General features: G+C 46.2%; 1 protein-coding gene across 1 annotated transcript in view; it reads right to left on the bottom strand.

The window, feature by feature from the left end:
• Nucleotides 1–26,021, bottom strand: part of Greb1 (growth regulating estrogen receptor binding 1) — a 111,409-nt gene that overhangs the window by 44,683 nt on the left and 40,705 nt on the right. Inside the window, exons 2-4 of the mRNA XM_051181626.1 lie at nt 12,781–13,106; nt 7,972–8,091; nt 6,018–6,194 (exon numbers count right to left, since the gene is read on the bottom strand). Of these exons, the coding sequence (XP_051037583.1) occupies nt 6,018–6,194; nt 7,972–8,091; nt 12,781–12,937 (454 nt within the window). The 5' untranslated portion in view covers nt 12,938–13,106. The remainder of the gene's footprint in view (nt 1–6,017; nt 6,195–7,971; nt 8,092–12,780; nt 13,107–26,021) is intronic.

Raw genomic sequence — 26,021 nt, 5'->3', positions numbered from 1 at the left:
ATAGGAGGAGTTACCAGGAAGAGTAACTGGGGACAAATATGAGTAAAATATAATGATCTCATGAATGAAAATGTCATAATAAAACCCAGTACTAAGAAGTAACAAGTAAAAAGCCATACACAGAGCTCACTTTAAAGGGTCAAAAGCCTATTCATCTGGTCAGGCAAACCAAAAATACCGACTGCATGGTGGGGATCCTGGGAATGGAATCTGACGCTCAACAGCCAGCAGAGTGGAGACACTGTTTAAGAACATGGCTGTGTCATGGCAAGCCATCCTCCTGCTGCGATAACGGGCCTCTCCACCAACTTGAAGCCCTAGATAGATTATCTGAGCAGTGATGAGTGTGAGTTATGGACAGGCCAAACATGCCTTTGAAAGGGTTTCTACAAAGCACAAAGCCATTCCAACAGAACCAGCCACCGGCCTTGGTTATTACAAGAGACATGCAACAATTTGGCCTCTCCACCTGACCACTGCTCCTGTGTAAGCCATCCCAAGACAACCTGGCTCTGTCAACAGCAGGCCTGGCTCCTGTGAGTCCAAGGTCCTGGGTCACAGGAGGCTCTGAGGCAGAGTGCATTGACTTCCTTTATCACACCCTCTGCTTGATGGTCTCCAGAGGTAAGTATGAGGCCATAAAAGCCACATGTCTCTATGTAAGCATTTCTCATAAACGTGCTGTCCTTGGGGACTCTGGCTAGTATTCAGAAGTCCAGTAGATGACACGAAAGTTAAAAACACTGCCCCACAGCAGAGAAGACTCCACACTGCACAAAATCTCCAATCTGCATATGTCTTCAGCATCCCAATATTCTTTTTTGTTTTGTTTTGTTTTAGTCTGTCCTGGAACTAGCTCCTTAGACCAGATTGGCCTCCAACTCACAGATTCACCTGCCTCTGCTGGAATTAGAGGTGTGTACCACAGGCCCAGTATCTCAATATTCCGTAAAAGGCCTTAGAAACAAGGAAAAACTTAGGCCTGGCTGGGATACTTACAGGGTGACTTAGCCATGCAAATCCTATTCATGCCTCACCAGTGTGAACATGTAAGGCAGTATGGACATGGACAATGCTGAGTGGGACTTGGGGGAGGCTGATGTGCACACAGTGCCGGGGGACATTGTACCATTCATTGTCAAGAACATAGGGCTCTCTGCTGAACAGACCCCATTGCCAGTGACAATGGAAAGCAAAATGGTTTTGTGAAATCAGCAGAAACAGACACAAAGAGTGGCATTTAACCATAGCCCAAGGATGAAGTTCAGATCCACAGACACCAAAGACTGTGGAATCTTCCATCTATCTCTAGCTTCATCTTCTCCTCACAGACACAAGGTACCTCTTAACCCATCTACTCTACCAACTACCCCTACCCTAACCCTGCCTCAATTTCTTCCTCCACAAATCCTTCCCATGTCCAGCCCATCCTCAGTACTCAGCTCCTAGACTCAAGTGATGAGGAATGTCCTTCTCTATATATGTTTCTCTTATTGGTTGATGAATAAAACACTGATTGGTCAGTAGCTAGGCAAGAAGGTAGGCAGGGCTACCAGACCAGGAGAAGGCTGGGGAAAGAAGGCAAAGAGAGGGCCAAGAGATGCCATGCTGCCCAGGGAGTAACATGCCAGATTACAGGTAAACCACAGTCTCATGGTAATACATAGATTAATAGAAATTGGTTAATAATTAAGACAGGTTAATAGAAATGAGTTAATAATTAAGACTTAAGGCAGAGCTAGCCAATAAGAAGCCTAAGCCATTGGCCAACAGTTTAATAATTAATATGTCTCTGTGTGCTTGTTTGGGGCTGAAGGACAGTGGGATCTAGTGGGGCAGAAACCTCCATCTTCACTAAAGAGAGGGGACAGGTACTATTTCAGGCTCCTGCACTCATTTTGCTCAGAATCCTGGAAGCTGCTCAGCATCAGGAAAATGTATGTCTTATTCCCCACCACAACTATTCCTGCTCTTCCAAAAGGCCATGCTCTGGTACAACTGCATACGTCTTAGGTCATACCTATGTAAGCACATGTGTGCTGCCTAAGAGTGCCATGTGACAACATTGGCAAGAATGTAAGAATTGATTAAAAATAAATACTTCTACTCATTCACTGGCCTCCAACCTAGGAACATTGAGACACACACACACAGCCCAACTGGCACCCGAGAATACAACCTGAAGAAATGCCCAGGGCCCCTGAGAGAAAGTTCTAACCCTAAGGTATAGAAAAGATGCTGAGCAGGACACAGGAACTTGAAGGTCAAGGGCCCTGAGAGACCAGCAAGGCAGGTTACAGACCATGTGCGTGAGGCCCTCGTGGTTCCGGTGACCATGCCCAGCAGGGAGGTGACTGCAGTCATGTGGGGCAGTCACCCCGGGTGACTCAGAGGTGAGAGTATGTTACTGGTCCAGTTGCATCGAGGACAGTTGGGTCCAGCAAGCAGACCACTCCTCTGCAGTTCCGAGAGGGACTTAGGTGTTCCGAGGGATACAAAGCTCTTCTGAGGAGTGGGGGTGGGGTGTGAGCAAAGCACCCAGGGTGAAAGCACAGGGCCTAGTCTAGAGCAAAGGAGTAGCCCAAACCATCAGCTGAGCAGATGGCAGCATCCTAAGATTCCAGGAAATTCCTTGAAAGGCAACGAACTCTTTCAAGAAAGATTACCACACGGAGACATTCCTTTTGGGAATTGACCTGGGGACTTAGACGTTTATTTAAAAAAAAAATCAGAAAAGGAGGTTATCTGGACTGAAGACCCAGACTCCTGCTGGGCATAGAGTTTAGGAAGGGAGGGACTATTTTTCAGTTACCACACCACCAAAAGTGGTCAGGACAAATAACCCTCTTCTAACCTGTGAACTCAGCACTCTCGCTGGGATCATTCCATATATCCAGTCTGATAATTAGAGGGGTATCTATTTAAGGGTCACATGCCTGAATGGATGCTGCACTTACAAACATGCTGTGTGAGGCATGCCCTCTTATGGGCAAGAAGGCCCTGACCACCTCTCCCATGCAGCAAACAAGCAGGAACACACATGTCAGCAGGGCTTGGGGTCAAGTCCTTATTCAAGTATCAGACAGGTTACTACACATCTCTGAGCTTCATTATTGCCATCAGCAAAGAACGTGAAGGGAGCTAATACATATTACACAGCCAATATGTGTCAAGCTGTGTGTGTGAAGCCCTTTATGTTACCAGTGTCCACCAACCCCTTTGAATCTCATGAACCCTGTAAAATAATCCATGATGTCAACAGTTGACAAGTGAGGGGACCGAGGCACTATTGTGACATTTTCTATTGACCTTACAGACCCCACAGACCAAATTGTTTCCATTTGACTGTGTTTCCACACCAAACCAGGAGCTTCCAATGGAAGGGTTGACTTCCCAGGTATATCTAAACACCAGCCTTCAGTTTGACCTTATTCATTCAATAAATGTGTGCATAATTTGCCTAACTAAACAACAGACTCGTTTTTTCCTAAGAAGTGAACATACTAGGAAGAGAGACATTCTTTGATGGCTAAGGGATTGGCCAACAACAGCTGAAGAACATGCCTAGAACTGTAACCTTTCCGTTTTCTCAAAGTCCCTCAACAGCTTCAGAGTTGCTAGCACAATCGTCTTAAAGGCTTTGCTTCCCCCAGGATGATCCACAGAGCCAGTTATGGATCACTAAACATGGCTGGACCTGGTTGCTGTAGTGGCTTCGGAGAGCACCTTGTCCTGGGCAGCCACCCAGGTTAATAGCAGGAAACCTAAACCGTGTTAAAAGTGTCCAAACTGAGCCCGTCAAGTGACATTCAAAGGAGAAAGCCCAACCAGCCCTTGCTCCTCATTCCAGATGGTTTTTTGCCAGCAATTAACAAACTTCCTTCCTGGGCACTCTAGGAGGGGCCAGACTCTTAGCGGCTGGAGGAGAAAGAGCAAGATGATTCCTGTCTCCAGGGATCAAGAGGCGGAACCTCCCTGGTTTACTGCCCCAGCAATTCCCTTATACTCACAAAGGGGTGGAATTCAGACAATCCCCCCCAACCTCATCCCACCTCATCCCATCCCACCCCACCCTACCAGCAGATCAAAAGACAGCTGTGTGAGGCACCACTGCTGATACGGGTACTACGTGCACCCAGGGAACAAGCTCTAGACTCAGGGGAAGGGGTTCCATGGACCCAGGCAGCAAGCTCCTCAAGCCCAGGGCGCAAGCTCCAGGAACCCAGGGGGCAGGCTCCATACCCAGGGACACAGACCCAGGAAGCAAGCTCCAGCACAGTTAGAAGGATTCTGCCAGCTGCTTGGATAATTTTCTAGGTTATTCTTAAAGAGCTGATCTCAGTAAGTGTACAGACCTGCCTTAGAATGCATGCCCCCAAGATGTAACCCTCTCCCCGGGAGCATTCATCTGCCTTGTTTGACCGTTTACCACATTGTGAGCCCACCCCACCCCCACAGTCCGGAGACAGGAACAAATCCATTTCTTCCTGATCCCCACTCTCTCCCACCCCAGTCCCTCAAGCCTGCCCTCCACAGTGAGGCTCCCCACCTCATAAGAAGAACAAAACAAGATGTTTACAGGGATGAAACCCATGGAGGATACAGAAGAGGTTGTCAATTCTCTACATCCATACGTCTGTACCAGGAATCCTCTCCTGTACAGCGACAAGACTCCACATGAAAAAGGACCACTGCCAAGTCTTCCATTACCCAGTTCTCCAAAGTGATGAATGGCCAAATCCAAAGATGCTAGACAAGAACAGACTGCCCAAAGCCAGAACATGTATCCAAACCCCTGTCTATTGCATGGATGAAGGAGGTACAGGAGACCACATGGCAGCCGTCTGTGGGTAAGCAACAAACCAACCCTATCCAGACTTCTGGCCTGTCAGTCCTAGCTGGCCTCTTCGTTGATGCTGCACACAGGAAGGGAGCATGGTACACAGCAAGAGCATAATGTCATCTGAGCAAGAAGATGTCAGGCATGGCTTCAGTGTCATACTGAGTCATCAGGATCTTATCAGGACAGTGACGATTTGAAAGACAGTGGGCAGGTTTCCATGGTCAGGAGGGAATGCAACCTGGACTTAACCTTGACCACAGCAAAAGCACAATGTGTATGGGGAGAAGTCTGAGCTTAAAAGGCTTGAATTTGGGACCCTGGTGTCTTCTTTACTCTCGTGAGTAAGGACAAGTTCACGAACAAGTCTAAGCTTCCCTACAGAATTGTGACAGACACCATCTCCCCAGGGAGAGCTGTAAATCAAAGCAGAAGATGGCGAGAGAGTATGGCAATCAGTCTGTTATAACCATCCCATGGCAGGGACAGGGACACACACACACACACACACACACACACACACACACACACACACACACACACACAGATGGTCTCAATCTCCCATCTTGCCCTGCCCTCTAGGTTCTGAAAGTACCTGATTCAGGGTTTATAAGCCCTTCTCCTCCCGACAGGCAAAAGGAGATTTGAATAGCAAACTATGAAAAACCCAGTATTAAATGGTGGGCTTTCTAGAGAGAAACAACCAGTTTTTTTTTTTTTTTAATGTATGCATGTGTGTAGGCATAGGAGTGTGTCTGTGTGTGAGAGAGAGAAGGCCAGCAGTCAACCTCAGCTGCCATTCCTAAGGAACTGTTCAGCTGGTTTTTTTTTTTTTTAATATCCTTGGGCTTGATAATTCAGCTCCACTGACTGCCCAGCAAGCTTCAAGGACCTGCCTATCTGGGGTTATGATAAGCACAGCCATCAGACCTGCCATCCTACATGACTGCTAAAGATCAAACTTGGTGCATGGTAACACTTTACCAACTGAACAATCTCCCCAGTCCCAACCAGTCATATTCTTAAATAATTCCCATTTTTCTTCCATTCCATAAAGAGATGTACAAACAAACAAGTATAGGACATAAAAGTAATTTTGCCTTCAGCAACTGAGGCCTCCCTCGCCCTACCCCACCACTAAGCAGCAAGCCACAAAGAAATGAAAGCAATAACTCACCAAGCAGGGCATTGTGACCATTGTCATCGGGCAAGAACCTCTTGTCCACTGCACACACCAGGAGGTGGCCAGGCAGGCTGGGAGACTTGGCCCCAACAAGGAGGAAGCCTGCAGGGACCTCGATGGGTTCTTTGGAAATGGAGACAAGACGTAGATCCTTGCCAGCCTGGCAGAAGCCTAGAAAGGGTAGACAGGGCTCACACACTGTCCTGAGACATCCCAAAACCAATGGTCTGGAGAGGGGTGATCCACAGGAGCACCAAATACCATCCTTACCTCTGGGCTGGAGTTTGACATTAAATTACATCCGAGACAAGACAAAACCATCAGGTGAGGATAGTCTCATCTTTCACATACTATACTTTATGGGGCTGCAGAATGGGTACCTTGAGGAGGGCCAGAGCCAGAACACCTCAGTTTCCCCTGTAGGATCTACAGGTCCATGGCAAAAGCCTCTCTGTAGCCTTTGAACCTTTGTATTGTAAAACTTATAAGTATATTTCCAACATGGAAAGTAAATTCTCAAAAGTATCAGAAAAAAGGAAAAATAGGGTGGAAATGGCCAGGGTTCATGAGGCTTTCTGCAGCCTGTCCTAGCACAGAGGTTCTCAACCCCCCCAATGCTGTTATATAGTTCCTCATGTCATAGTGACCCCCAACAATAAAATTATGCTCATTACTACTTCATAACTGTAATTTTGCTACTGTTAGGAATTGTAATGTAAATATCTGTGTTTTCTAGTTGTCTTAGGTGACCCTGATGAAAGGGTGGTTTAACACCCCCCAAAGGGATCACAACCCACAGGTGAGAGCTGCTGTTCTAGATGAAAGTGAGCTAACATCACTGGCTTTCTGCACTGTCCACCATCGGAGAGATATAAGATCTCCACCCCATCCCAGGAGCCAACTGCGGGCCCCTGCCATCCTTCACAAGCTTCTCTTTCTTTAGCTGCTACAGGCTGTCTACACTGGTAGGGACTTTCTCTCAGCCCAGCAAGTGGCCCACCTTCGGGGCAGCTGGAGAATAGGGGCTAGGGCAGTCTGGATCTACTGCAGTGACTTAGAAATCCTGTGAAAGCCACGTTAGTGACCACCATCCCCACCATTCTCCTCTAAGGACTGTCAGAGGTCAAGTTCAGGCCTCAGAGTGTGGAGGGCACTGGCAACTACCCGGATCACTTTCCAGTCCCAGCCTGTCACCACTCGCAGGCCCTGCCTGAATGTCCTGTTCAGCTGCCTGCAGCTCCCAGGCAGCATGCATATCACCCCATAAACCTTTGCACCTCCGCTTCCTCTGCAGTGTCCAAGCTTCCCTAAGCCCCAGTAGCTTCCTATCTAACTCAGTCCTCCAAAGCCCAGAGAAAAGATACCCTTTTCCAGAAGAAATCTCCAAAGCTCTGCCTGCGTTTGGAGACTCCCTTAGCTCCCATGCTACCATGCTTGCCACCCACAGAGGGGGCTCAGAGCCCCCCATGTAACCCCTCAAGTTCCCATCTCTAATCTCTAAACTTCCAGAACACAGACTCAATGCCTTAATTGTTGATTACTATAGTAGTGATGGACAGGTCTTAGTGCAGGGAGTAATGGAGTCTAAACCATGAACCTGCAGGCCTTCCAGGAGCACAGCATAACCTCTCACCGCTGCACTGAGACCTCTGTTCCTTGTCAGCTAAAAGGCAGCGACGCCCGCTGACCACCCCGATCCCCAGATAATGCAGATAAATTTGGAACTGACAGGCAAGAAAGGCCTGTCCTAACCCATTCCAAATCAAGAGCAAGGAAAGCATATTCTCATTTCCAAACAATGGACCCAAAACAATGGCTATCGGACCTTACAGCTGAGGCTGCCTATAGAGGCTGAGCAGCTGTAACTGACTCTCAGGCCCCTATAGCCTGTGTGGGGACAAAGGCCCAGCTCACATCTCAGAGGACAAAGAGGGATACAGGGTCTTACCATCTGTGGTGCAACAGCCTTCAGGAGGAGGGGGCAGCTGGTAGGCATTTGAAGGACTGCTGGGTTCTACGCCCCCTTCTCCCTCATTCTCTTCATCCTCATTGTCTACTCGGCCACCACCTGGATATGGAAGAGATGAGTGATGATTTGTAAGGAAGTTGCTGTGGGCCTGGGAAACCTCCTCCAGAGCCTTGCACTATAAGCTCAACGAAGACACGGGGCCTGGGGAACTCATCACATAAAGAAGGCCTGCACTCCCTCATTGCTCTGTAACTCACTGGTCCTTGGGAACACTTAGAAGTTGAACATTCTGATCCATCTCTCAGAAAGGATGACTCCCTAAGACCAGGGTGCACACAGACTCGAGGCTCAAGTTCACTTCTCTCCTGGCCATGACAGCTGCCTATGTCTTCCCAGGTGTGGGGGAGTTGCTGTGGACACGGTAGCTTGCTAAGGCCTGAAACACAAAGCCTTGACATGACACATAGTCATTCCAAAAAACATTTGTGTAACACCATGAAACATGTAGTTCCTTTTACAAAAAAGGAACCTGGGGCTGAGAGGGAGTCGCTGACCCAGCTGTTCAACAGCCTGTAGCGGAGCCTGTGGACCTGCAGGTGCCCCTGGTGTTCTTGCAAACAGAAGTAGCAGACACTGCCTCAATATTGCATAAGGGAGCTGCTGAGCTATATGTCAGTGTTCATCTAAAAAATGCATATATTCATTGCTGGAAATGCAAACACATACTCCCACACACATACATACACATTCTAGAATTCTAGAATACGGCCAGGCATGCTGGCCCTTTAGGAAAGAAAGGACGGCCAATGCGAAACTGGTAAGCAAAGCCTTGGCCGTGAACACCTCCCCTCAACATAGTGTGCTCAGCACAATTTCCTGGAAGACTCTGCCCTCAGTGGTCCAGCACCCAGCAAGGTTCTCAGTGCAGGGGCCATGCTGAGGAGAGAGCCACCCAATAATCAGATCTTACACTGTTGGGGAAAGCAAGAGGGTCACAAAAATTAATTTGTTTCAAAGTTGCTGACATTTAGTCCTTCCAATGTCCTCTCTCATGGTGTTGTGGGTAGAAATACCCCTCAGTGTGTCTGTAAGTTTCAGGTACTAGCCAGCATGAAGATTTCCTTGTAGCAGAGCCATTGTAAACATGTTATCTCCTCTCTGTTTCCCTGTCTCTTGCTGCTGGCTTGTTTTTATGTCTCCCTTCTGTTCTCAATCTTGGCCTTAACACCCTCCTCCCTCCATCCGAAGGTCTTAGGTTAACAATAAAAGTGTGCATGATGGAAAAGTCTAGACCACAACTCTGGCGAGTCAAGTCTGGATACTTAGAGTACTGCTACTTGTGTGGCCATGGGACAGTCAATTTACCTCTCTGTGCACAATGTAAGCCCTAAGGTCCCTGTGAGCTGTGATGTTCTAGAAAATATGGCACCTCTGAGTGGCACTGAGTTTTCTACCTGTGACTTAACTGTACAAGCCCTTGGGGACATAACTTGATGGGAGACCAAGACCTTGAGGAAGAAATAGCAACTCTCTACCCTTCTTGCTGCCCTGGACCTTGTGGGCACAGAGGACAAATACCAAGTGGTAGGAAAACCATGGAAAGTTTACACAAGGTGAACACACAGGGTGGGAGGAACGAGTCAAGCAGCTCAACTCCTTGGTGTCTTTTTCCTGTGTGTAAAGTAGGCATGGTTTGGCCCCTCCAGCAGATCGTAGAGCCCAATCAGACTCCAGATACCTGCAACAGAGCAGATGGCGCTGGTCCAGCTCTGTAGAGACCCAGAGAGTGGTACAGATACCAGGCTTCAAGTGGACATTCACACAAGATCCCCAACAAACGTCCCCTAAGTCAGAGCCGAGGATCAGCCCTGAGTTCAGAGGGACCTGGCTGCACATTATTCTCCTAAGCCAATGAACAGACATTCCAACACGCATAGAAAGAAACAACAGAAGAGTGTCTTAAGCCACAGAGAGCCAAAGGGCTCAAACGGCAGGCAGAGTTAAAGGTCAAAGGGTCTGTGGCAGGCTTTCCGGACTTTGATGGGCTCCTCAGCCAGCATAAGCGCCGGAGCAGACTAAACAGACATGTTTATGGGGGTCTCCTGGCAGGGTGAGAGTCTTAAAGTGGTCTTAGACAAACCATCAGAGTTGAGGGTTTAGCGCAGTAATAATAAAACACAAATCCAAGGACCCCACAGTGCCCCTGACCACAGGCACATGAGGCTGTTCATGCTGGTGTTTTCGATCAATTCTCCTTTCTTGCCACAAGGCACACCTTATGGGCATTCTGAGCAGGTAGGATTATAGGAATCTACCTGCATCCTGTTTAAACAGCCAATTTATGATGCCTAAAGTCAAGGCAGTCATCTGTTCTGTTGGTCTTTCTCTTAAAAAGTCAACATTGTGTGAAAGGATTTCCCCCTAAAGTGAGTTAGAGCCCCCAATTCAAAGAACAAAGCTATACCAAGGCCCCTGATAAATTACCCCCACAAATAAATAAAATGTTACCAGATTCCTGGGAATTTAGCGTCCCCTGCACCCTGGTCAAAAGTATCATCAACAATAGTATTATCTGAGGAAGGCCAGCCATCAGATAAGAGACCCCCCCCACACACACACACACACAAAAGACACAGACAAAATAAGATGGGGTTCAAAATGCCTGTCTGCTCCAAGGTTTATGATGCAGAAGATATGGCTGAAGCTTAGTGCTTGGTTTATGGTGACAGTTAACAAACCCAGAGGTCTCCCTCAGCCACCGACCCCTCGGGCTCACTTCCGCACTGGACAAACAAAATCTCAGGAGGTGGTTCTGGGCTATTTGCTGAGCAGAGAGGAAAAGTGCAGAGGGGCTGGGTCAAGTCAGTCGGCACAAGAACTAACTCAAAGGCTGAGCAATCCCACCGTCATCTGGCAAGGAGCTGGGAACACTCAGAACCCTGAGGCTCAAATTCATGAGCCTTGATCTGTCCCTGGGGGCAGATGAAGCTCAGAGGTAGAACTCTGGCTAGCACGCAGGAACTCCTGGGTCCTGGCCAGCATAGGCAGGGTGGGGGACGGGGTAAATATCCCTGGAAAATACCAAGTGCCCATCGAAGAGCAGCCCCTGACAAGATGTGACCTCCCAACTAGAAGGTGGGCAGCCTTTGGCGTGGGGCGGGAGAACTTTCCACTACTCTCTGCTCCCATGTGAGCAGCTGGGCACTCATTTCCTCTCCCCCTCACAACTTCCTCACCCCTACCACGGTTGTCCCACTCCTGACAGCCAACACTGACAGCACAGTTTTGCTAAGCCTCAACATCTCCAAATCATGGTAGGCCTCAACAGTAGCAGGTGAACAGATGGTAGATTTCAGGACACTACTGGGGTATTCTAAGTTATAATCATGGCTGCTGCTAATTAGCCATAGGCAAGGCTTGTCGACACAGTAAGTAGTTAAGGATGGCCCTGGAACGAGTATTTCACAGAACCCTTCTGGCTGGTCAAAACAGGGATCAATTACAGATTCTATAATAACTTCTTGGCTCCCAGTGAAGTCACAGTGACACTATGCCAGAAACACTGGCACTCACTTAATGGCTATCAGAGAATATCATGTTTTCCTAATAGATAGTGCTGGACAAATCTGGTTTCTCTTAGACCCAGACCCAGGTTGGCTAGTTCCTTATCTGTGCCATTTGCAAGGTTAATTTACTAGGGAAGCCAGATAATCACTCACATTATCCTCTCTGCAAAATAAGGGCTAGCCGCATCCGTACACCCAGCACAGTTTAGTTCAAGACAGGCACTCCACACACTGCCCGCTGCCCCCCCCCCCCCCCCGAAGCCTAACAGTGCAAATCTGGTGGACATTTTTTTTTCTTTCTTGTTAAATGGTGGTGTTTTTTGTTTGTTTGTTTGTTTTTACTTTAAAACCATGACCTTTCCTGCTTCAAAAGCTACTGATGTTTGTGTGTAATTTTAAGCAAGAAGCATGAATTTATAAATAACAGAAATTCTAAAACAGTAGCTGTTTTATCCTGTACACTGTGTCAGGCTTACTTGACATGAAAACACACACTCGCACATTTTGTTATCGTTTATTTTTATTTTCTGTGCATTGGTGTTTTGCTTGCATGTATATCTGTGTGAGGGTGTTGGATCCTGGAGCTGCAGTTATCAGCTGCCATGTGGGTGCTAGGGATCAAACCTGGGTCCTCAGAAGAGCAGCCAGTGCTCTTAACCAGTGAGCCAGCTCTTCAGCCCCTACAGTCACACGCTTTATCTTCCAGATAAAGGAAATTCCCACATCATCCCCCTACCTATAATTTAACTCTTGGTACATGCAAAATTCACAAAGGCTTACTCTTTGTTTATTTATTTTTTAATTTCTAGGGGGTTCTTACACCTGTTACCACACAGAGACTCAATCAACTATTTTGCAAAGATAAGACCATGACTCACAGGAGGAAAATAAAATAACTGAGGGCCTAACATATTAAAATCCTTTACTCAGCAAAGCTAAAATGGCCAGCTACCAAATCAGAGCACAAACAGCAGTTTCAGGAGGATCTAGCACACACTACTCTCCCTGCCTCCTAAAAGCCCAAGACTCAGTTTTTGTTTGTTTGTTTGTTTTTTGGTTGGATTTTCTGGCCTGAACTTACTTTTAAACAAATAAAAAAATCTAGATTTCCTGAATGGAGGAGAGAAGGGGGGGGGGGAGAACTGCAGGCTTACGCTGCTCACATTAGCTGCACATAATAAAATACACACACACATCAACATAAGAAATGCATGTTTCTTACCTTCTAAGGAAGACAACTGCTGCTCAGCCTCCAAATACAGCTGGGAGAAGATGGGCCGGGGCACCAGGGTATTGGAGCGGAGGGAGGCCTCGATGGAGTTGTGGAGGACCTCTTCAAACCTGGTGCTCTTTAGCTGTCCAGCATAGGAATTGCCCATCTCAAAAGCACAGAGAGGACAGCGTCTTCTGGTTAAAATGACATTTCAGTTCTCCCGAGAAAGTCTGACTCCACACAAAGCCGGACGAGGAGGTAAACGATGCAGTAAGAAGGGAAGGGTTTCGGCCTCTGCTCAGCCCCAGACAGGAGAGGGCGGCTCTCTGGAGCTACTGCCAGGCAATTACAGGAAGTTATATAAGTAACAACCCCCATTGATTCTGCACTCACAGAGCCCACTGCCTCTTAGAATGTCCCACCAGGAAGAGCTGCTTCGGCTTTCCTGATTTTCCCAGCAATAGGATCCTGCCTCCAAGGGTCCCCAGACAAATGATACAACTTATTCCATAAATGGCCATTCACATCTAGACAGAATCAGAGCAGAAGCCCAGGTTTTAGGATCACAGGCGGCACATGCATACACACACACACACACACACACACACACACACACACACACACACCCAAAGGCAAGATTAGCAGATTCTATCACTCTGCTCCCGGTGAAAAGCTGGCTACTAAAATTCTCCCTTTAGAGTTTAAAGAGTTGCAACCCCTTTGGAGTTGAACGACCCTTCTTCCTCCAAGGTTTCCTAAAATCATAGGAAAACACAGATATTTACACTGTGATTCATAACTGTAGCAAAATTATAGTTATGAAGTAGCACTAATAAATTTATGGTTGGTGATGTCACCACAACATGAGAAACTATATTAAAGGGCACTAGCAAGGTTGGGAACCGCTGTTTTAGACTGTATTTTACCTATTATGTAGGCAATGCAGAACAACCCAGAACCCCCACCCCCAATTTTATCGGTGGCAACTTCATAACTAATTCACACACCAAAGTAGACAACTCATTGATGTTTTAGTATATTCACCATTTTGTGCAACTGTGACATGATTGATCTGACATGTCCATCATCCCCAAACAGAAGCCTCAGAGCTGTCACTCCCAACCCTTCAACCAAAAGTCTATTCTGTGTCCCTGCAGAGTTCCTTCCTTGTTCTGTCTACTGCATGTGTGGAAGCATTGGACAGGGAACTTTCTGCCCATAGTATTTTCCACTTAGCACGGTAACTCCAAAATGCAAATGCATCATGGTTTTAATCAGCGGTAGGCTGGCACTGGGATTTGTTCGGGTTGTGTTTGGGTTTTGTTTGTTTGCAGTCTTGGGGATCAAACCCAAGGCCTCTCAACTGCTAACTGAGAACTCTGTCACTGACTCCTGGACCAGCCTGCCACTGTGATATTCTGATGTGTTTTTGCAAACTAAACTCTCTTCAGAACTTTGGGTGGGAAGGGATGGGTCTGTATTCATAGAGATGTAATCATAATTATTTCATTTGACATATACAAGTCACTCATCCCTCTTTCATATGCTTTTAAAATCACTTTAATGGCTGCATGGCATCTCACTGATAGAAGACCCAGGTACTTTCCCAAACATTTCTCTGATTTGTACTCAGGGTTTAATTCCCATCATCGATCCTTTCCAAGAGCAAGCATCCAATGTCCCATACTCTCCTGGAAGTTTCCATTCCTTGGCTCTTAGATTAATGTTAGCTTTGGGTTTATATTTCCTTCTTTCCACTTCCTTTTAGTTTCATCATTTGCATCCCTTCTAACTCCTTTAATATAATTACAAGTTCATGTGACTTTAACAATAGGGACATGTAAGGCCGAACCATCCTCTAGCCATTTCTTTGCTATGGCATGTAAATTAACCATAAAGTCAGTCAGCCAATCTCTTCTTCTCTCTCTTGCTCTCCATCCCTCCCTCTACACAGAGATAGGGAGACAGACATATAGACACAGACACACACACACATACGTAGACACAGAGACATAGACACACACAGAGAGAGGGAGAGGGAGAGAGAGAGGGTCTTGAGTAGCCCAGGCTCCCCTCAAGCTTGCCATTCAGTCAAGGATGGCCTTGAATCCTTGACCCTCCCGCCTCCACTTCCTGATTGCTGACATGACAGGTGTGCACCACTGCACTAGCTTCTCATTTCTTTCTGGGCAGCTTATGTCATCCAATTTTGGTCCCCTCTGCCTCTTCCCAATGCTTATCAAAGAGTGTTTAATTTCTAAATAATCAAAATTGGGGGGGTCTTGCTAACTAAATTCTAATTAAGGTTAGTCTTTAGATGCTCAACTTTTCAAACCTTTTAAAGATCTCTTTCTGACTGATACCTGAGGGAGTTTACAAGAATACTGTACACAAAAGAGAACTCACAGCCTTGTCCATGTGTGAGGGGTGTAAGGAAGCGGGTCAATTTACTGCTTCCTTGTATGCCCTGCCATGTTTCTTGTCTGGCATACTGTTAAACTTTAAAACAACTTAGGATTCACAGAACAACACTAGATGTGGTGAGCAGCAGCCCTGGACAGCAGCTCCTGGCTTCCATCTATAAGGACAGACACACTAGTGGGGAACTCAGCTACCCCGCCCATCAATTTTGTCTTAAGACTATGCAGTAAATTCTCCAGTTCCTTGTTCCTTGGTGGCAGATACACCTCTAAGGTGTCATTGTGGGACTTAAGAAGCTCCAGTTCTACCTGAGGGGTAATGAATGAGGTGTGAGTTTCCTGCCTCTCTACTGCAGGGGGCAACAACCTTTCTCTTTTAGCTGGGTCAAAGAAGCCTGTTAACCACTTCCTGCCTGTGGTGATAATTACTGCCCATGGGCCCCTCCGCCAGCCAGCTTGCCAGATCAATACAGCCAGGGAAATGACCTAAGAAGAGCTTAGGAACTCACTCCCAACAAAGGAAAAGTGCTCCAGAGTGGAAAGGTCAGCAAATGACACCCCTGTCACCCCCCCCCAAAAAAAAAAAAAAAAAAAGACAATGGAAGGAGTCTTGGTCTCCTGTCCAGAAGCTGCTTGGTTTGTTGTTGTTTTGTTTTACCTGTCTCATACTTCAGGATATTCATGAGAATATCTTGGGACCATCCTTGGCAGGACCTTGTATAGTTATCAATTCAGGGTTAGGTACACACTGGGGGCCTGGTGCAGTTCTTAATTCAAGGTGGCCCATTTAAGCTGCCACCATTAATAACACACAAACCCCTCCTCCATATGTAGTATCCTTGGCTGAACAAAGCCAGGTACACAGGAAGAGCTTTCTACTAGCACACTGACACAAAGCCTTGCAAACCATACCTGTTCACAACCCTACCTGTTTGCCTGGTAGTACCAGACTGGCATCCAGAGTTCAGTAACTCTGCAGCCCAGGCCAATTGATACCTAAGGTAAAGAGAACAGCAAAGGGGAAGAGGAACTAACACAGAACACAAATCAAAGTGTCATATTCTCCTCACATTGCATCATTTACTGCTTGAGCGACACAAACTTCTTGGTATTTAGCAGAGACATGGGACATTGGAGAGCAAAGTAAACATCACCATCCACAGCGTGGAATTCTGACAACAATGGTTTTCAGCATGCAGAGCAAACTAACTCATGCACAAAACATCTGGATACATGGCTCAGAAATAATGAGTCCATCTGATCAATGACGTAGAAATATAAAACCTACCAGCTGCTTTTACTGCGCAACAAACACAAAATACAAAAATGCTCATGGGGTAACAATGACAGCTACCAAGCCGAAGGACTTGAGTTCAGTTTCCCGGCCCCACGTGATGGAAAGAGAAAACCAACTCCCTCAAGTTGTCCTCTAATGGCACACATTAAAGTAAATTTTTTTAAAGTCTAATGTTCTCAAGCAAGGCTGTAAATTCCACTGTTTTTTAAAGGTCTGATAGGGTTTAGACTAAAGTCCTTCACTTAAGTCACATTCCACAGTGATGTAGTCACTGGCGCACTGCCCCCACTCAAGCAAATAACCGCACAACTGTGCTTATGCAGACAACTGTGATCACATGTAGCAGGCCACACACACACCACACATGCACATATACACACACACATATACACACACACAGCACATACATACACACACACATACACACATACAAACACACATACACACCCACACACACACACCACACATGCACATACACATACACACCACATACACAAACACACATATACACACACACAGCACATACATATACACACACACATACACACCACACACACACCACACATGCACATACACACACATATACACACACACAGCACATGCATATACACACACACATACACACCACACACACACACCACACATGCACATACACACACATATACACACACACAGCACATACATATACACACACACACACATACACACATACAAACACACATACACACACACCACACATGCACAAACACACACATACACACCACATACACATACACAAACACACATACACACACACACCACATGCACATACACACACACCACATACATACACACACACATATACACACACAAACACAAATACATCACGCACACACCACACATACTCATACACACACATACACACCACATACACATACACAAACACACATACACACACTCACACCACACACACACCAATAATAATATTAACAAATCTTAATTTTTAGACCAAAAAGAAAAAGGGCAGAGATGGCTCAATGATTAAGAGCACTGGTTGCTCTTCTAGAGGACCCAGCTTTCATTTCCAGCATCCACATGGCAGCTCACAACTGTCTACAATTCCAGTTCCAGAGGATCTAATACTCTCTTCTGGCCTGCAGACACCAGGCACATATGTGGTGCACAGACATACATGCACACAAAACACTCACCCACATAAAATTAATTCAAAAGAAAGGAAGGAAGAAAAAGAGAATTTTATCGTACACCCCTAAGCAAACATTAAAGTTTTAATATCCACAAGCAGATAGCGATAGAGAAAATGTACACCACTCCCTATCTGCAGGCGCTTTTGACATCACAGCAGCGAGGACAGCCTAGTAGATAAGGCTGCAGAAGCAGCATTGAGGATGTCAGTAAATGTCAGGGCCCTTTTGTTTTCCCTACTAGACCACAACCAAGCAGTGTGGGTACTTTCCACATGCCATGGCAATAGTCTGCTTACAGACAGACCATGGCCATGACATCTCCCCTGCCAGCTACAGAAGGGTTGAGATGGCCTGAGGAAATCCTTATCAGAATCCTCCACTTGACTATGAGAACCAAAGTTCCACACAAAGGAGCCCACCTCAAGATCAAACACTAGCACTTAAAAACTGCTCATAGGACGGGCCAGATGGCTCAGCAGGAAAAGGCACTTGTCAGTAAGCCTGGTGACCTGAGTTTGATCCCTAGGACCCACATAGTGGAAGGAGAGGAACAACTCCCACAGAGTTATCCTCTGACCACATGAGTACTGTGGTACACACATGTGCGCGCACATACACACTCACAGAGTAAATAAATGCAACTTACAATCTCTGCCTACTGCCTCACAGATGGAAGTCAACACCAGCAGAAGGCTTCCTTGAGCTAATGGTTCCCTCCCTGCCTGAGCTCTGACCACACAGCACTGTTGGTCACCTGTAACCATAGATGCTAGGTTGCTAAGGGCTTCTGGAAGTCCCTCACTGTCCCGACACAGAAGCCCAGTGGCCAGGTCACAGAGATGAGAGCAGCTCCTCCTAGCACACTCTTTACCCTCAGCATCTGAAGCCCCTTCCAGTCAGAAACTGTCAGGCAGAGTAGCAGTCACATTAGAACACCATCCTGGTCAGCTCACAGAGGCTGGGAAGAAGCAAAGAACTTTCCTCACAGGCTCAGCTCCAAAGTGAGGGCTTGGGAGTGAGCAGATCGGTCACCAAAGACTGTGAAAGAAAGTGTCTGGAAATGCCTGGTGTGGTACCTGTAGCACGGTCGGTCATTCGTTTCTAGTTAAATCAGAGCATTCACATGTTTAAAGAATTAGAATTTCAGATCATACTTGGTAAATGACAACTAGTATAGCAGTCCATATGTGATGTCAGAGACAGAAAAATATGCAGGGCTGTAGGCCAAAATATATTAAAGGTGTGTGCCACCATCACTAGCTTCTATATCCAACGAGTATGGCTACTTTGATATAGTGATCTCCAGTGGCTTTAATAAATCATAAACAATATATTGCCACGCAGAGCCATCACAAGGGATGTTGAGAAATTCTTTATCTTCAAAGCTCAAGACAAAAGAAACAGCCAAAGGACCAGAACAAAATTGCAGAGAGAGTAAATCCCAACAATTAGCATTCTCAACGAATATAGAATGCTACAAAACACGAATATGCACAAGAGTGAACTCTTCTGAATTGTTTAAATTTGAAATTGAAGCTCCAGAAGAACCTGAAAGCAAAGTTGAAGTTAAGAAATCGAAGGACAGGGTCAGGCGGTGATGGCACATGTCTTTAATCCCAGCACTAGGGATGCAGAGGCAGGCAGATCTGAGTTTGAGGCCAGCCTGGGTCTACAGAGCTAGTTCTAGGACAGCCAGAGCTACACAGAGAAACCCTGTCTCAAGAAAACAAAAGGAAAGAAAGAAATCAAAAGATAGAAAAGATAAGAATATTTGAACTATTTATTATATACCGAAACAATGTATTATTTAATTATTACATATGGAAACAATATATTATTACATACTGAAACAACATATTGTTTAATTATTACATGCTGAAACAGTTGTAATATTAAGCTAACTTTTTTAGTAGTTAACCATGCCATTGTCCTGTCATATTATTTCCAAGATGAGAGGAAAAAGAACTACACCTGGCCACAGTTACTATAAAACATTTCATAAAGTCACTAAGAATACTCATACATTTAATCATGCGCCCCCTGCCCCACCTCAAGAAAGACCTTGGGAGGAAAAAGAAAGAAAATTTAATACCAATCTGTGAGCTCCCTAGGAATTCCAGGAAAAGGAAAAAAGGGAAGAGAGAGTGATGGTCCTCAAGGAATAATCTAGAGAACTTTCCAGAACTGTAGAATAAAATATTCTAGACTGAAAGCACTCTATGAGTACCCAACACCTTAAAAGGAAAAAGATATAAACCGTGGTATGTGGCCATGAAATATTAGGTCACCAATGAGGAAAAGAGAGGAGAGTTACAGGGACCTGGAATAATAATGGATGCCTTTTTCTAGCAGTGATCGGAAAGTGACAAATTTTATAGAAGGCTATGACATTCCCTTCAACTTCTTGCACACTAAACTGCAGCCCATGGGCTGTGTGCAACCAGGTATTAGCTATGAATGTGAACCTGCCCAAAACTGTAAACTTACTTAAAACATTTTGAGAGACTTTTGTCGACTTTTTTATAACTCAATATGGTTCTGCAGCCAGGTATTGGTGGTGCACACCTTTAATCCCAGCACTTGGGAGGCAGAGGCAAGTGGATCTCTGTGACTTCCAGGCCAGCCTGGTCTACAGAGCAAGTTCCAGGAGAGGTTTCAAAGCAATACAGAGAAGCCCTGTCTCAAACAACCAATATGTGTATATATGTATATATGTGTGCGTATGTGTGTGTCTATACACACACACATCAAAAGGTGGGTTACACCTACTAGAATACTTTACCAATGGAGCCATCTCACCACTTCATCATAGAAAAATTTTAATTTTATAGCACAAAATTTATGTCTTATAATATAATACATGACACTTTAGTCCATGTATTAAATTTATAAGTCAATAAATATGCTGTAGATATACATATGAATATATACTTATTTTTGTTCTCCTTATGTCCCATGGTGTTGGGCTACTGAAGACCCTGAACACCATCTACTCAGAGGAGGCAGGAGTGAGGGGAGGAGACAGTGGGGTCAGGGGCGGAGCCTGGGACTGTCTGGCAGTATTCAAAAGCAACCCACATCAGATGAGCACAGCTGGGGTTATAATTTAGGTCCCCAGGATGTCCCCATCACAATCTAAAAAGTCTTTTAGCTGACTCTTCTCCCCCAGGTATTAACTGAAGATCTTACTGCTCTTCACTCCAACCGAAGCCAAGAGGAATTTTCCTGTGAGAATCAGGGAGCAGGCTGCACACCTGTCGTTTTTCCCTCTTAGGGCACACACACTCAGTCACCATTTCTACATGGCCTTCATTCAGCTAAGGCTTCTGCCAGAAGTTATCATTGCTCCCCCATCCCCAGCAAATGGCCTGCATCTCCACAAGGGCCTGGATTTATTCTCCCAAAAACCACAGAGACTGGTCCATGTCTACCAGCTCCCCTGAAAATCAGCTGCAGAATGCGGCAAAGATGTTCACTGCTGTCCTCGTCTCACTGCTGTCCTCGTCTCCCTCCCAGCCTGAAATAGTTTCCTATGGAGAAGGATCCTCTATCCACCACCCAGGCCATCCCAGGCTCCTAGACACAGATGTACAACTTGCCTCAAGAGTCTCAAAGCCCAGGCTGGTGAGATGGCTCAGCAGTTAAGAACACTGGCTGTTCTTCCAGAGGTCCTGAGTTCAATTCCCAGCAATCACTTGGTGGCTCACAACCATCTACAGTGGGATCTGATGCCATCTTCCAGCACACAGTTATACATGCAGAGCACTCGTATGTAAAATATATATATAAAAAATTAAGTTTCAACGCCCAAGTTCAGATAGCTGGTGAGCAGAACTCAATCCAAGAGTCCAATGCTTCCATGAGCTAAGCCTGCTGCATGGCAGAGGTTGCAATCCTGCCCTGAAACATCCCTCAGTTACTCAGGCAGTGCAGGTGGTCAGTGTGAGCATCGATGGTTTGTGTTCCCTCCAGACAATGGGATGGTTTGTGTTCAGTGAGCCCAGAGCTTGTGTATATGTGCATGCACATTTGTGAACATATACTTACCTTGCCTGCTTATGTAATGCAGGAGTTGCTTCTCTCCTTCCACCCCGGGGGTTCTGATGGATCAAACTCAGACTGTCAGGTGAGACAGCAAGCACCTTTACCATCTGGTGACTTAAGCCCAAAGTTTAGAACAGGACAGAATAAAGTGATGCCTTCTGAATATGACATGCTCATCCCTCTCAGGCATTCCCAGCAGGCTTAGTGGCCCCCACACTACAGCAGTAGCAAGCCCTGAATATATGGTATGGCAATAAAGGCACTGAACTACAGAATAGCATCCCATAAACCCTTTGGCGGCCCTGCTGGCAGGAAATGCGGGCATTCGAATGGAGATTCCCTGGTCTATCTTATAGGAACTATGAACTCCACAGGTGCTATGAAGGAAAAGTGGGGGCTGGGAAGATGGCTGGGGACCAAGCTACAAGCCCTCCTCCCCTGAGCCTGCCCAGCCTGTGAGGAAGCTCCACAGATTCCCTGCACCTTTTGCAGACATCTGTTCACAGAAGGTCAGGGTGATTCTTGGGAGATCTTTGAGTGCTCTCAAAAAGAATGACAAAGAGGGCAGCTTTTCATTCTGCCCATATCAAGAAGCACAAAGCCGGGGAGGACATCACTGGAAAGCCCCCTCTCCAGGGCCAGCAAAGCGGGCTCCAAAAAAGTGTCTGAAGTTTCCTTAGTCTGCACTTTGTGGCTTTTGTATCCACCTTGTGCAAAACAAATCATTTACCTCCTCCTTAGAAACCACAGCAAACAGCACCAAGGACATAATTAAGTGAGCTTCCCTCCAGTTATGGATCTCACATCTTACAAAGGCTGATACCCTGCAGCTAATACATTTATCTGAGCCAATAATACTGTCATAAATAACCAAAAGCCAGCACAGACCTCTTCAACCCCCAAGTCAAATCCACCGTACCTGACAGAAAGCTGGTCACTTCAGGCAGTGCCTAAACTAACCAGCTAAGAGCAGGTTGCAAATCCCCATATGGGAGGGAGGGCAGGAAGCACTCCATGTCCCCCACCACCAGCCTCCCTCAAGCCAGGGCTTTGATCTACCTCAGAGAACAGAACACAGGATAGGACACTGCCCACCCCTTCTGTTCCACCCCGATGCACAGCAGGGAGCCCTGGGGCAGTGGGGGGTGGGGGGTTGACCTGACAACATATCTTGGAGCTCTGACACTGAATGGTATCAAAACTAGTATCTACAGTCACACCAAGGCTGCAACCACTCCCCACAGAAAAGAAAAGGCAATTGGCAGTGGCTGTTCCAGGGGCTCCATCTGCCCAGTTCCTGCCAGGTCAGTGTTCTCAGAACTGAAGCTCTTGATTGTGGGTCACAGTGATCTCCCTGCAGGTACATGACAACCCATCTGTCTAACCGCAGGCAGTCCAACTGGTCCTCTTTCAACAATGTAGAAGTGTCTGTACTTGGAGTAGAAAACCAAGTAGGCTTGTGCAGGGAGCAAAGGGTGGTGAACGGAGCTCTGCTGTGCAGGTGTATACAGCACTGGTGTGAACCACAAGTAACCAGTGTTCCTCAAAGTCATCATCTCCTAAACACAGGGTACATCCCACATCTGGAATTCCCTTGAGAATCACAAGAGACAGGGATTTTACTTTTAGTTATTTACTTTTGTGCAGGCCAGTCTACATACATGTGCACATATGTGTAGAGGTCTGGGGCCAAGCCACCTGGGTTTCACATGGGTTCTAGGCATCTGAGCTCAGGTTGCCAGGCTTGCACTGTAAGTGCCTTTACCCACTGAGCATCTCCCTGGCCCTAAGAGCAGATTTCAACTCTGTCATTTGCATCATTTGTTGCTGCTACTCTACAAATCTTTTGAGAAAAACCACAGCTGTTATCCAGAGACCTCTATACATTCTACACATTTCTTTTATGAATCCTAGATCAAATCCTAACTGAAACAGGGAAGAAGGGATGTGAGAGACAACTCTATTTGTGGTAGGCAACTTTAATCCCTATTTCCCTATGATGATGACTTACTTGAATACAACTTGGGGATTTCAACAACATTTACCTATATGGCAAAATCTAAAGAGATGAATTATTTGTGTTATTGCTCAAGTCAGCAAAGCCAGTTCCTAGATGTTTCTGAGTGTCACTCTTAAAGGTACCAGGCACCACAGGTTGGAATAAGACATCCACACACCCTCATATCCTCATCATCCCCACCCCTGCCTGAGGATTGGCTCCTAGGAAAGCTGGCATCCAGACCACCCAGTCACACACGTCCTGGCAACTGTGGAGCAGCGCCCCCTGGTGGTCCTGCTTGACAAGACCCAGGAACCCTGAAGCAGCTTCCTGGGTCCTCTGCCCTCATTCTCCTTCAGAGGAGGATGCAGAAGGACAACCACTGTTGGGAGCTAAAGAATTGTCCAAGAAGTTAGTAATATATTAGGTAACCTACAACACCCACATACAATAAAAACTATGCAAGAAGGCATTGCAAATAACATAGATCCTCTTATGTTGTAACATTCAGCAAGAGAGTGATTTACAGGCTGAGGATATGGCTGGCAGAGGGTGGGGGTGTAGAGATGACCTAGAGTTCAGTCCCTATACAAGAATTCAAGGAGGGGATTGGGAGGGAGAGAGGGAAACAAAAAGGATTTAACGCTTCTATTAAGGGACTGAAGAGATGGCTTAGTGGTTGAGAGCACTTAAGGAAGACCCAGGTTTGATTCTCAAGCTTTTAACTCCAGTTCCAGGGAATCCAATGCCCTCTTCTGGTCTCTGTGGGCATCTGAACATGCATGGTTCACAGACATACATATAACATATAATTTCATAGCTGTATATTGTATGCTTTAAATTATTACATGTGTTTAGACATGCGTTAAAATACATTCTGGTTACTGTACTCCATCGATTGTAACACAGACACAGTTGAACAGCAATTTGCATCCATGTGCTCCAGAACAGGGTTTGTACCCTTACTTACTAGATGTTCACCCTTGAGCAAATCAACCATCGTGTGCCCCAGTTTCCCAAATCTGAAAAATACAGTAAGAAGAAATCCTCCCTTTTGGAGGAGTACTGCGTGGATTCAGTAAGTCACCATGCACAGGGTGCTTTCAGTAGTTCCTGGCACATTAAAGCACCGGGCACAACAGGGTCACAACCACAATCGTCATCGGTAAGCGCTCAACCTGTGAATGCGGAGACCATAAAGGGACTAACAGGAAATGCACTGACGCCACTTGAAGTGTTTTTAGTTGTCTCTCTTTTTTGTTGTTGTTGGTTTTTTGTTTGTTTGTTCTAACCTGTTAACTTTTTAAGTGGGTCTAAATTGGCATAAGAAGAAATTTAGCAAAGCAGGTTTTGTCTTCCTTAGGTCTGAGTGATGGTGGCTTTGCACTGGCCATGTGCATTTAAGGGAGACTAGGGGAGACAGCAAGGCAGAGGGAACTCCCCCTCCCCACCATGCAGTGCTGCTCAGGGTGTGGCATGGCCTGACCTGGTTAAAATCTCAGTCCCTCCCTTCTAAGCCGTGTCACATGTTACTCTGCCCTGGAAAAACCCCTTTCAATATAAACAGAATGCTAAGGTCATGGGCACAGTCAGCACACCAGCCGCTACCATGTCAGCTTTTATTTGTCCTTCCTGACCTCCAAGACTGGAAGCGATGGCCTTCAAGAGGTAGCAAAGTCCCTGTTTATCCAACAGAATTCCCCAGAGATTATGATAACCACCAGCAGCAAGTAAATATGCCTTGAGTTTCACAAATGTGTCCCTGAGCGGTTTCCAGATGGCTTTAGGTCTCGAAACTTCCCACATACACACAGAGAGCTACCACCTCCCAGCACCCACCAGACAATGCCTGAAGATGGGAGACACACACATACACACACACATGCACACTCATGCAAGAGCTTTACTGTGTGTTCCCTTCTGCTGTAAAGTCCTTTCTCTCTATTCATAACACAAACTCCTATTCATTCTTCAGTACCCAGCCAAGAATCTCTTCCACGGTGTGGTGGACCTGCTTCTGACCCTGACAGACTCCTCCCCACTCCCTTCTTCCTTCACAGTCTGACTGCTCCTGGTGTAGGCTGTCACACTTACATCACTCTCTGAGAACAGTCAGTCTGTATGCTTGGCTGTCTCCTCTAACATGGAGGGATCTGCAAGAAACAGAGAGTATAAATATGACTAACCCATGCCAACCACAGTGTCTGGGGAACAAAATAGTATCTGTGCACCCAGAGTTGGTGGCACATGCTTTTAATCCCAGCACTCAGAAAGCAGAGGCTGGTGGATCTCTGTGAGTTCAA

This window comes from Phodopus roborovskii, unplaced genomic scaffold (genome assembly GCF_943737965.1).
Source record: "Phodopus roborovskii unplaced genomic scaffold, PHOROB, whole genome shotgun sequence".
NCBI lineage: Eukaryota > Metazoa > Chordata > Mammalia > Rodentia > Cricetidae > Phodopus > Phodopus roborovskii.
Note: the sequence above shows the minus strand (reverse complement) of the source record. Positions and strands in the feature narration are given on the sequence as shown.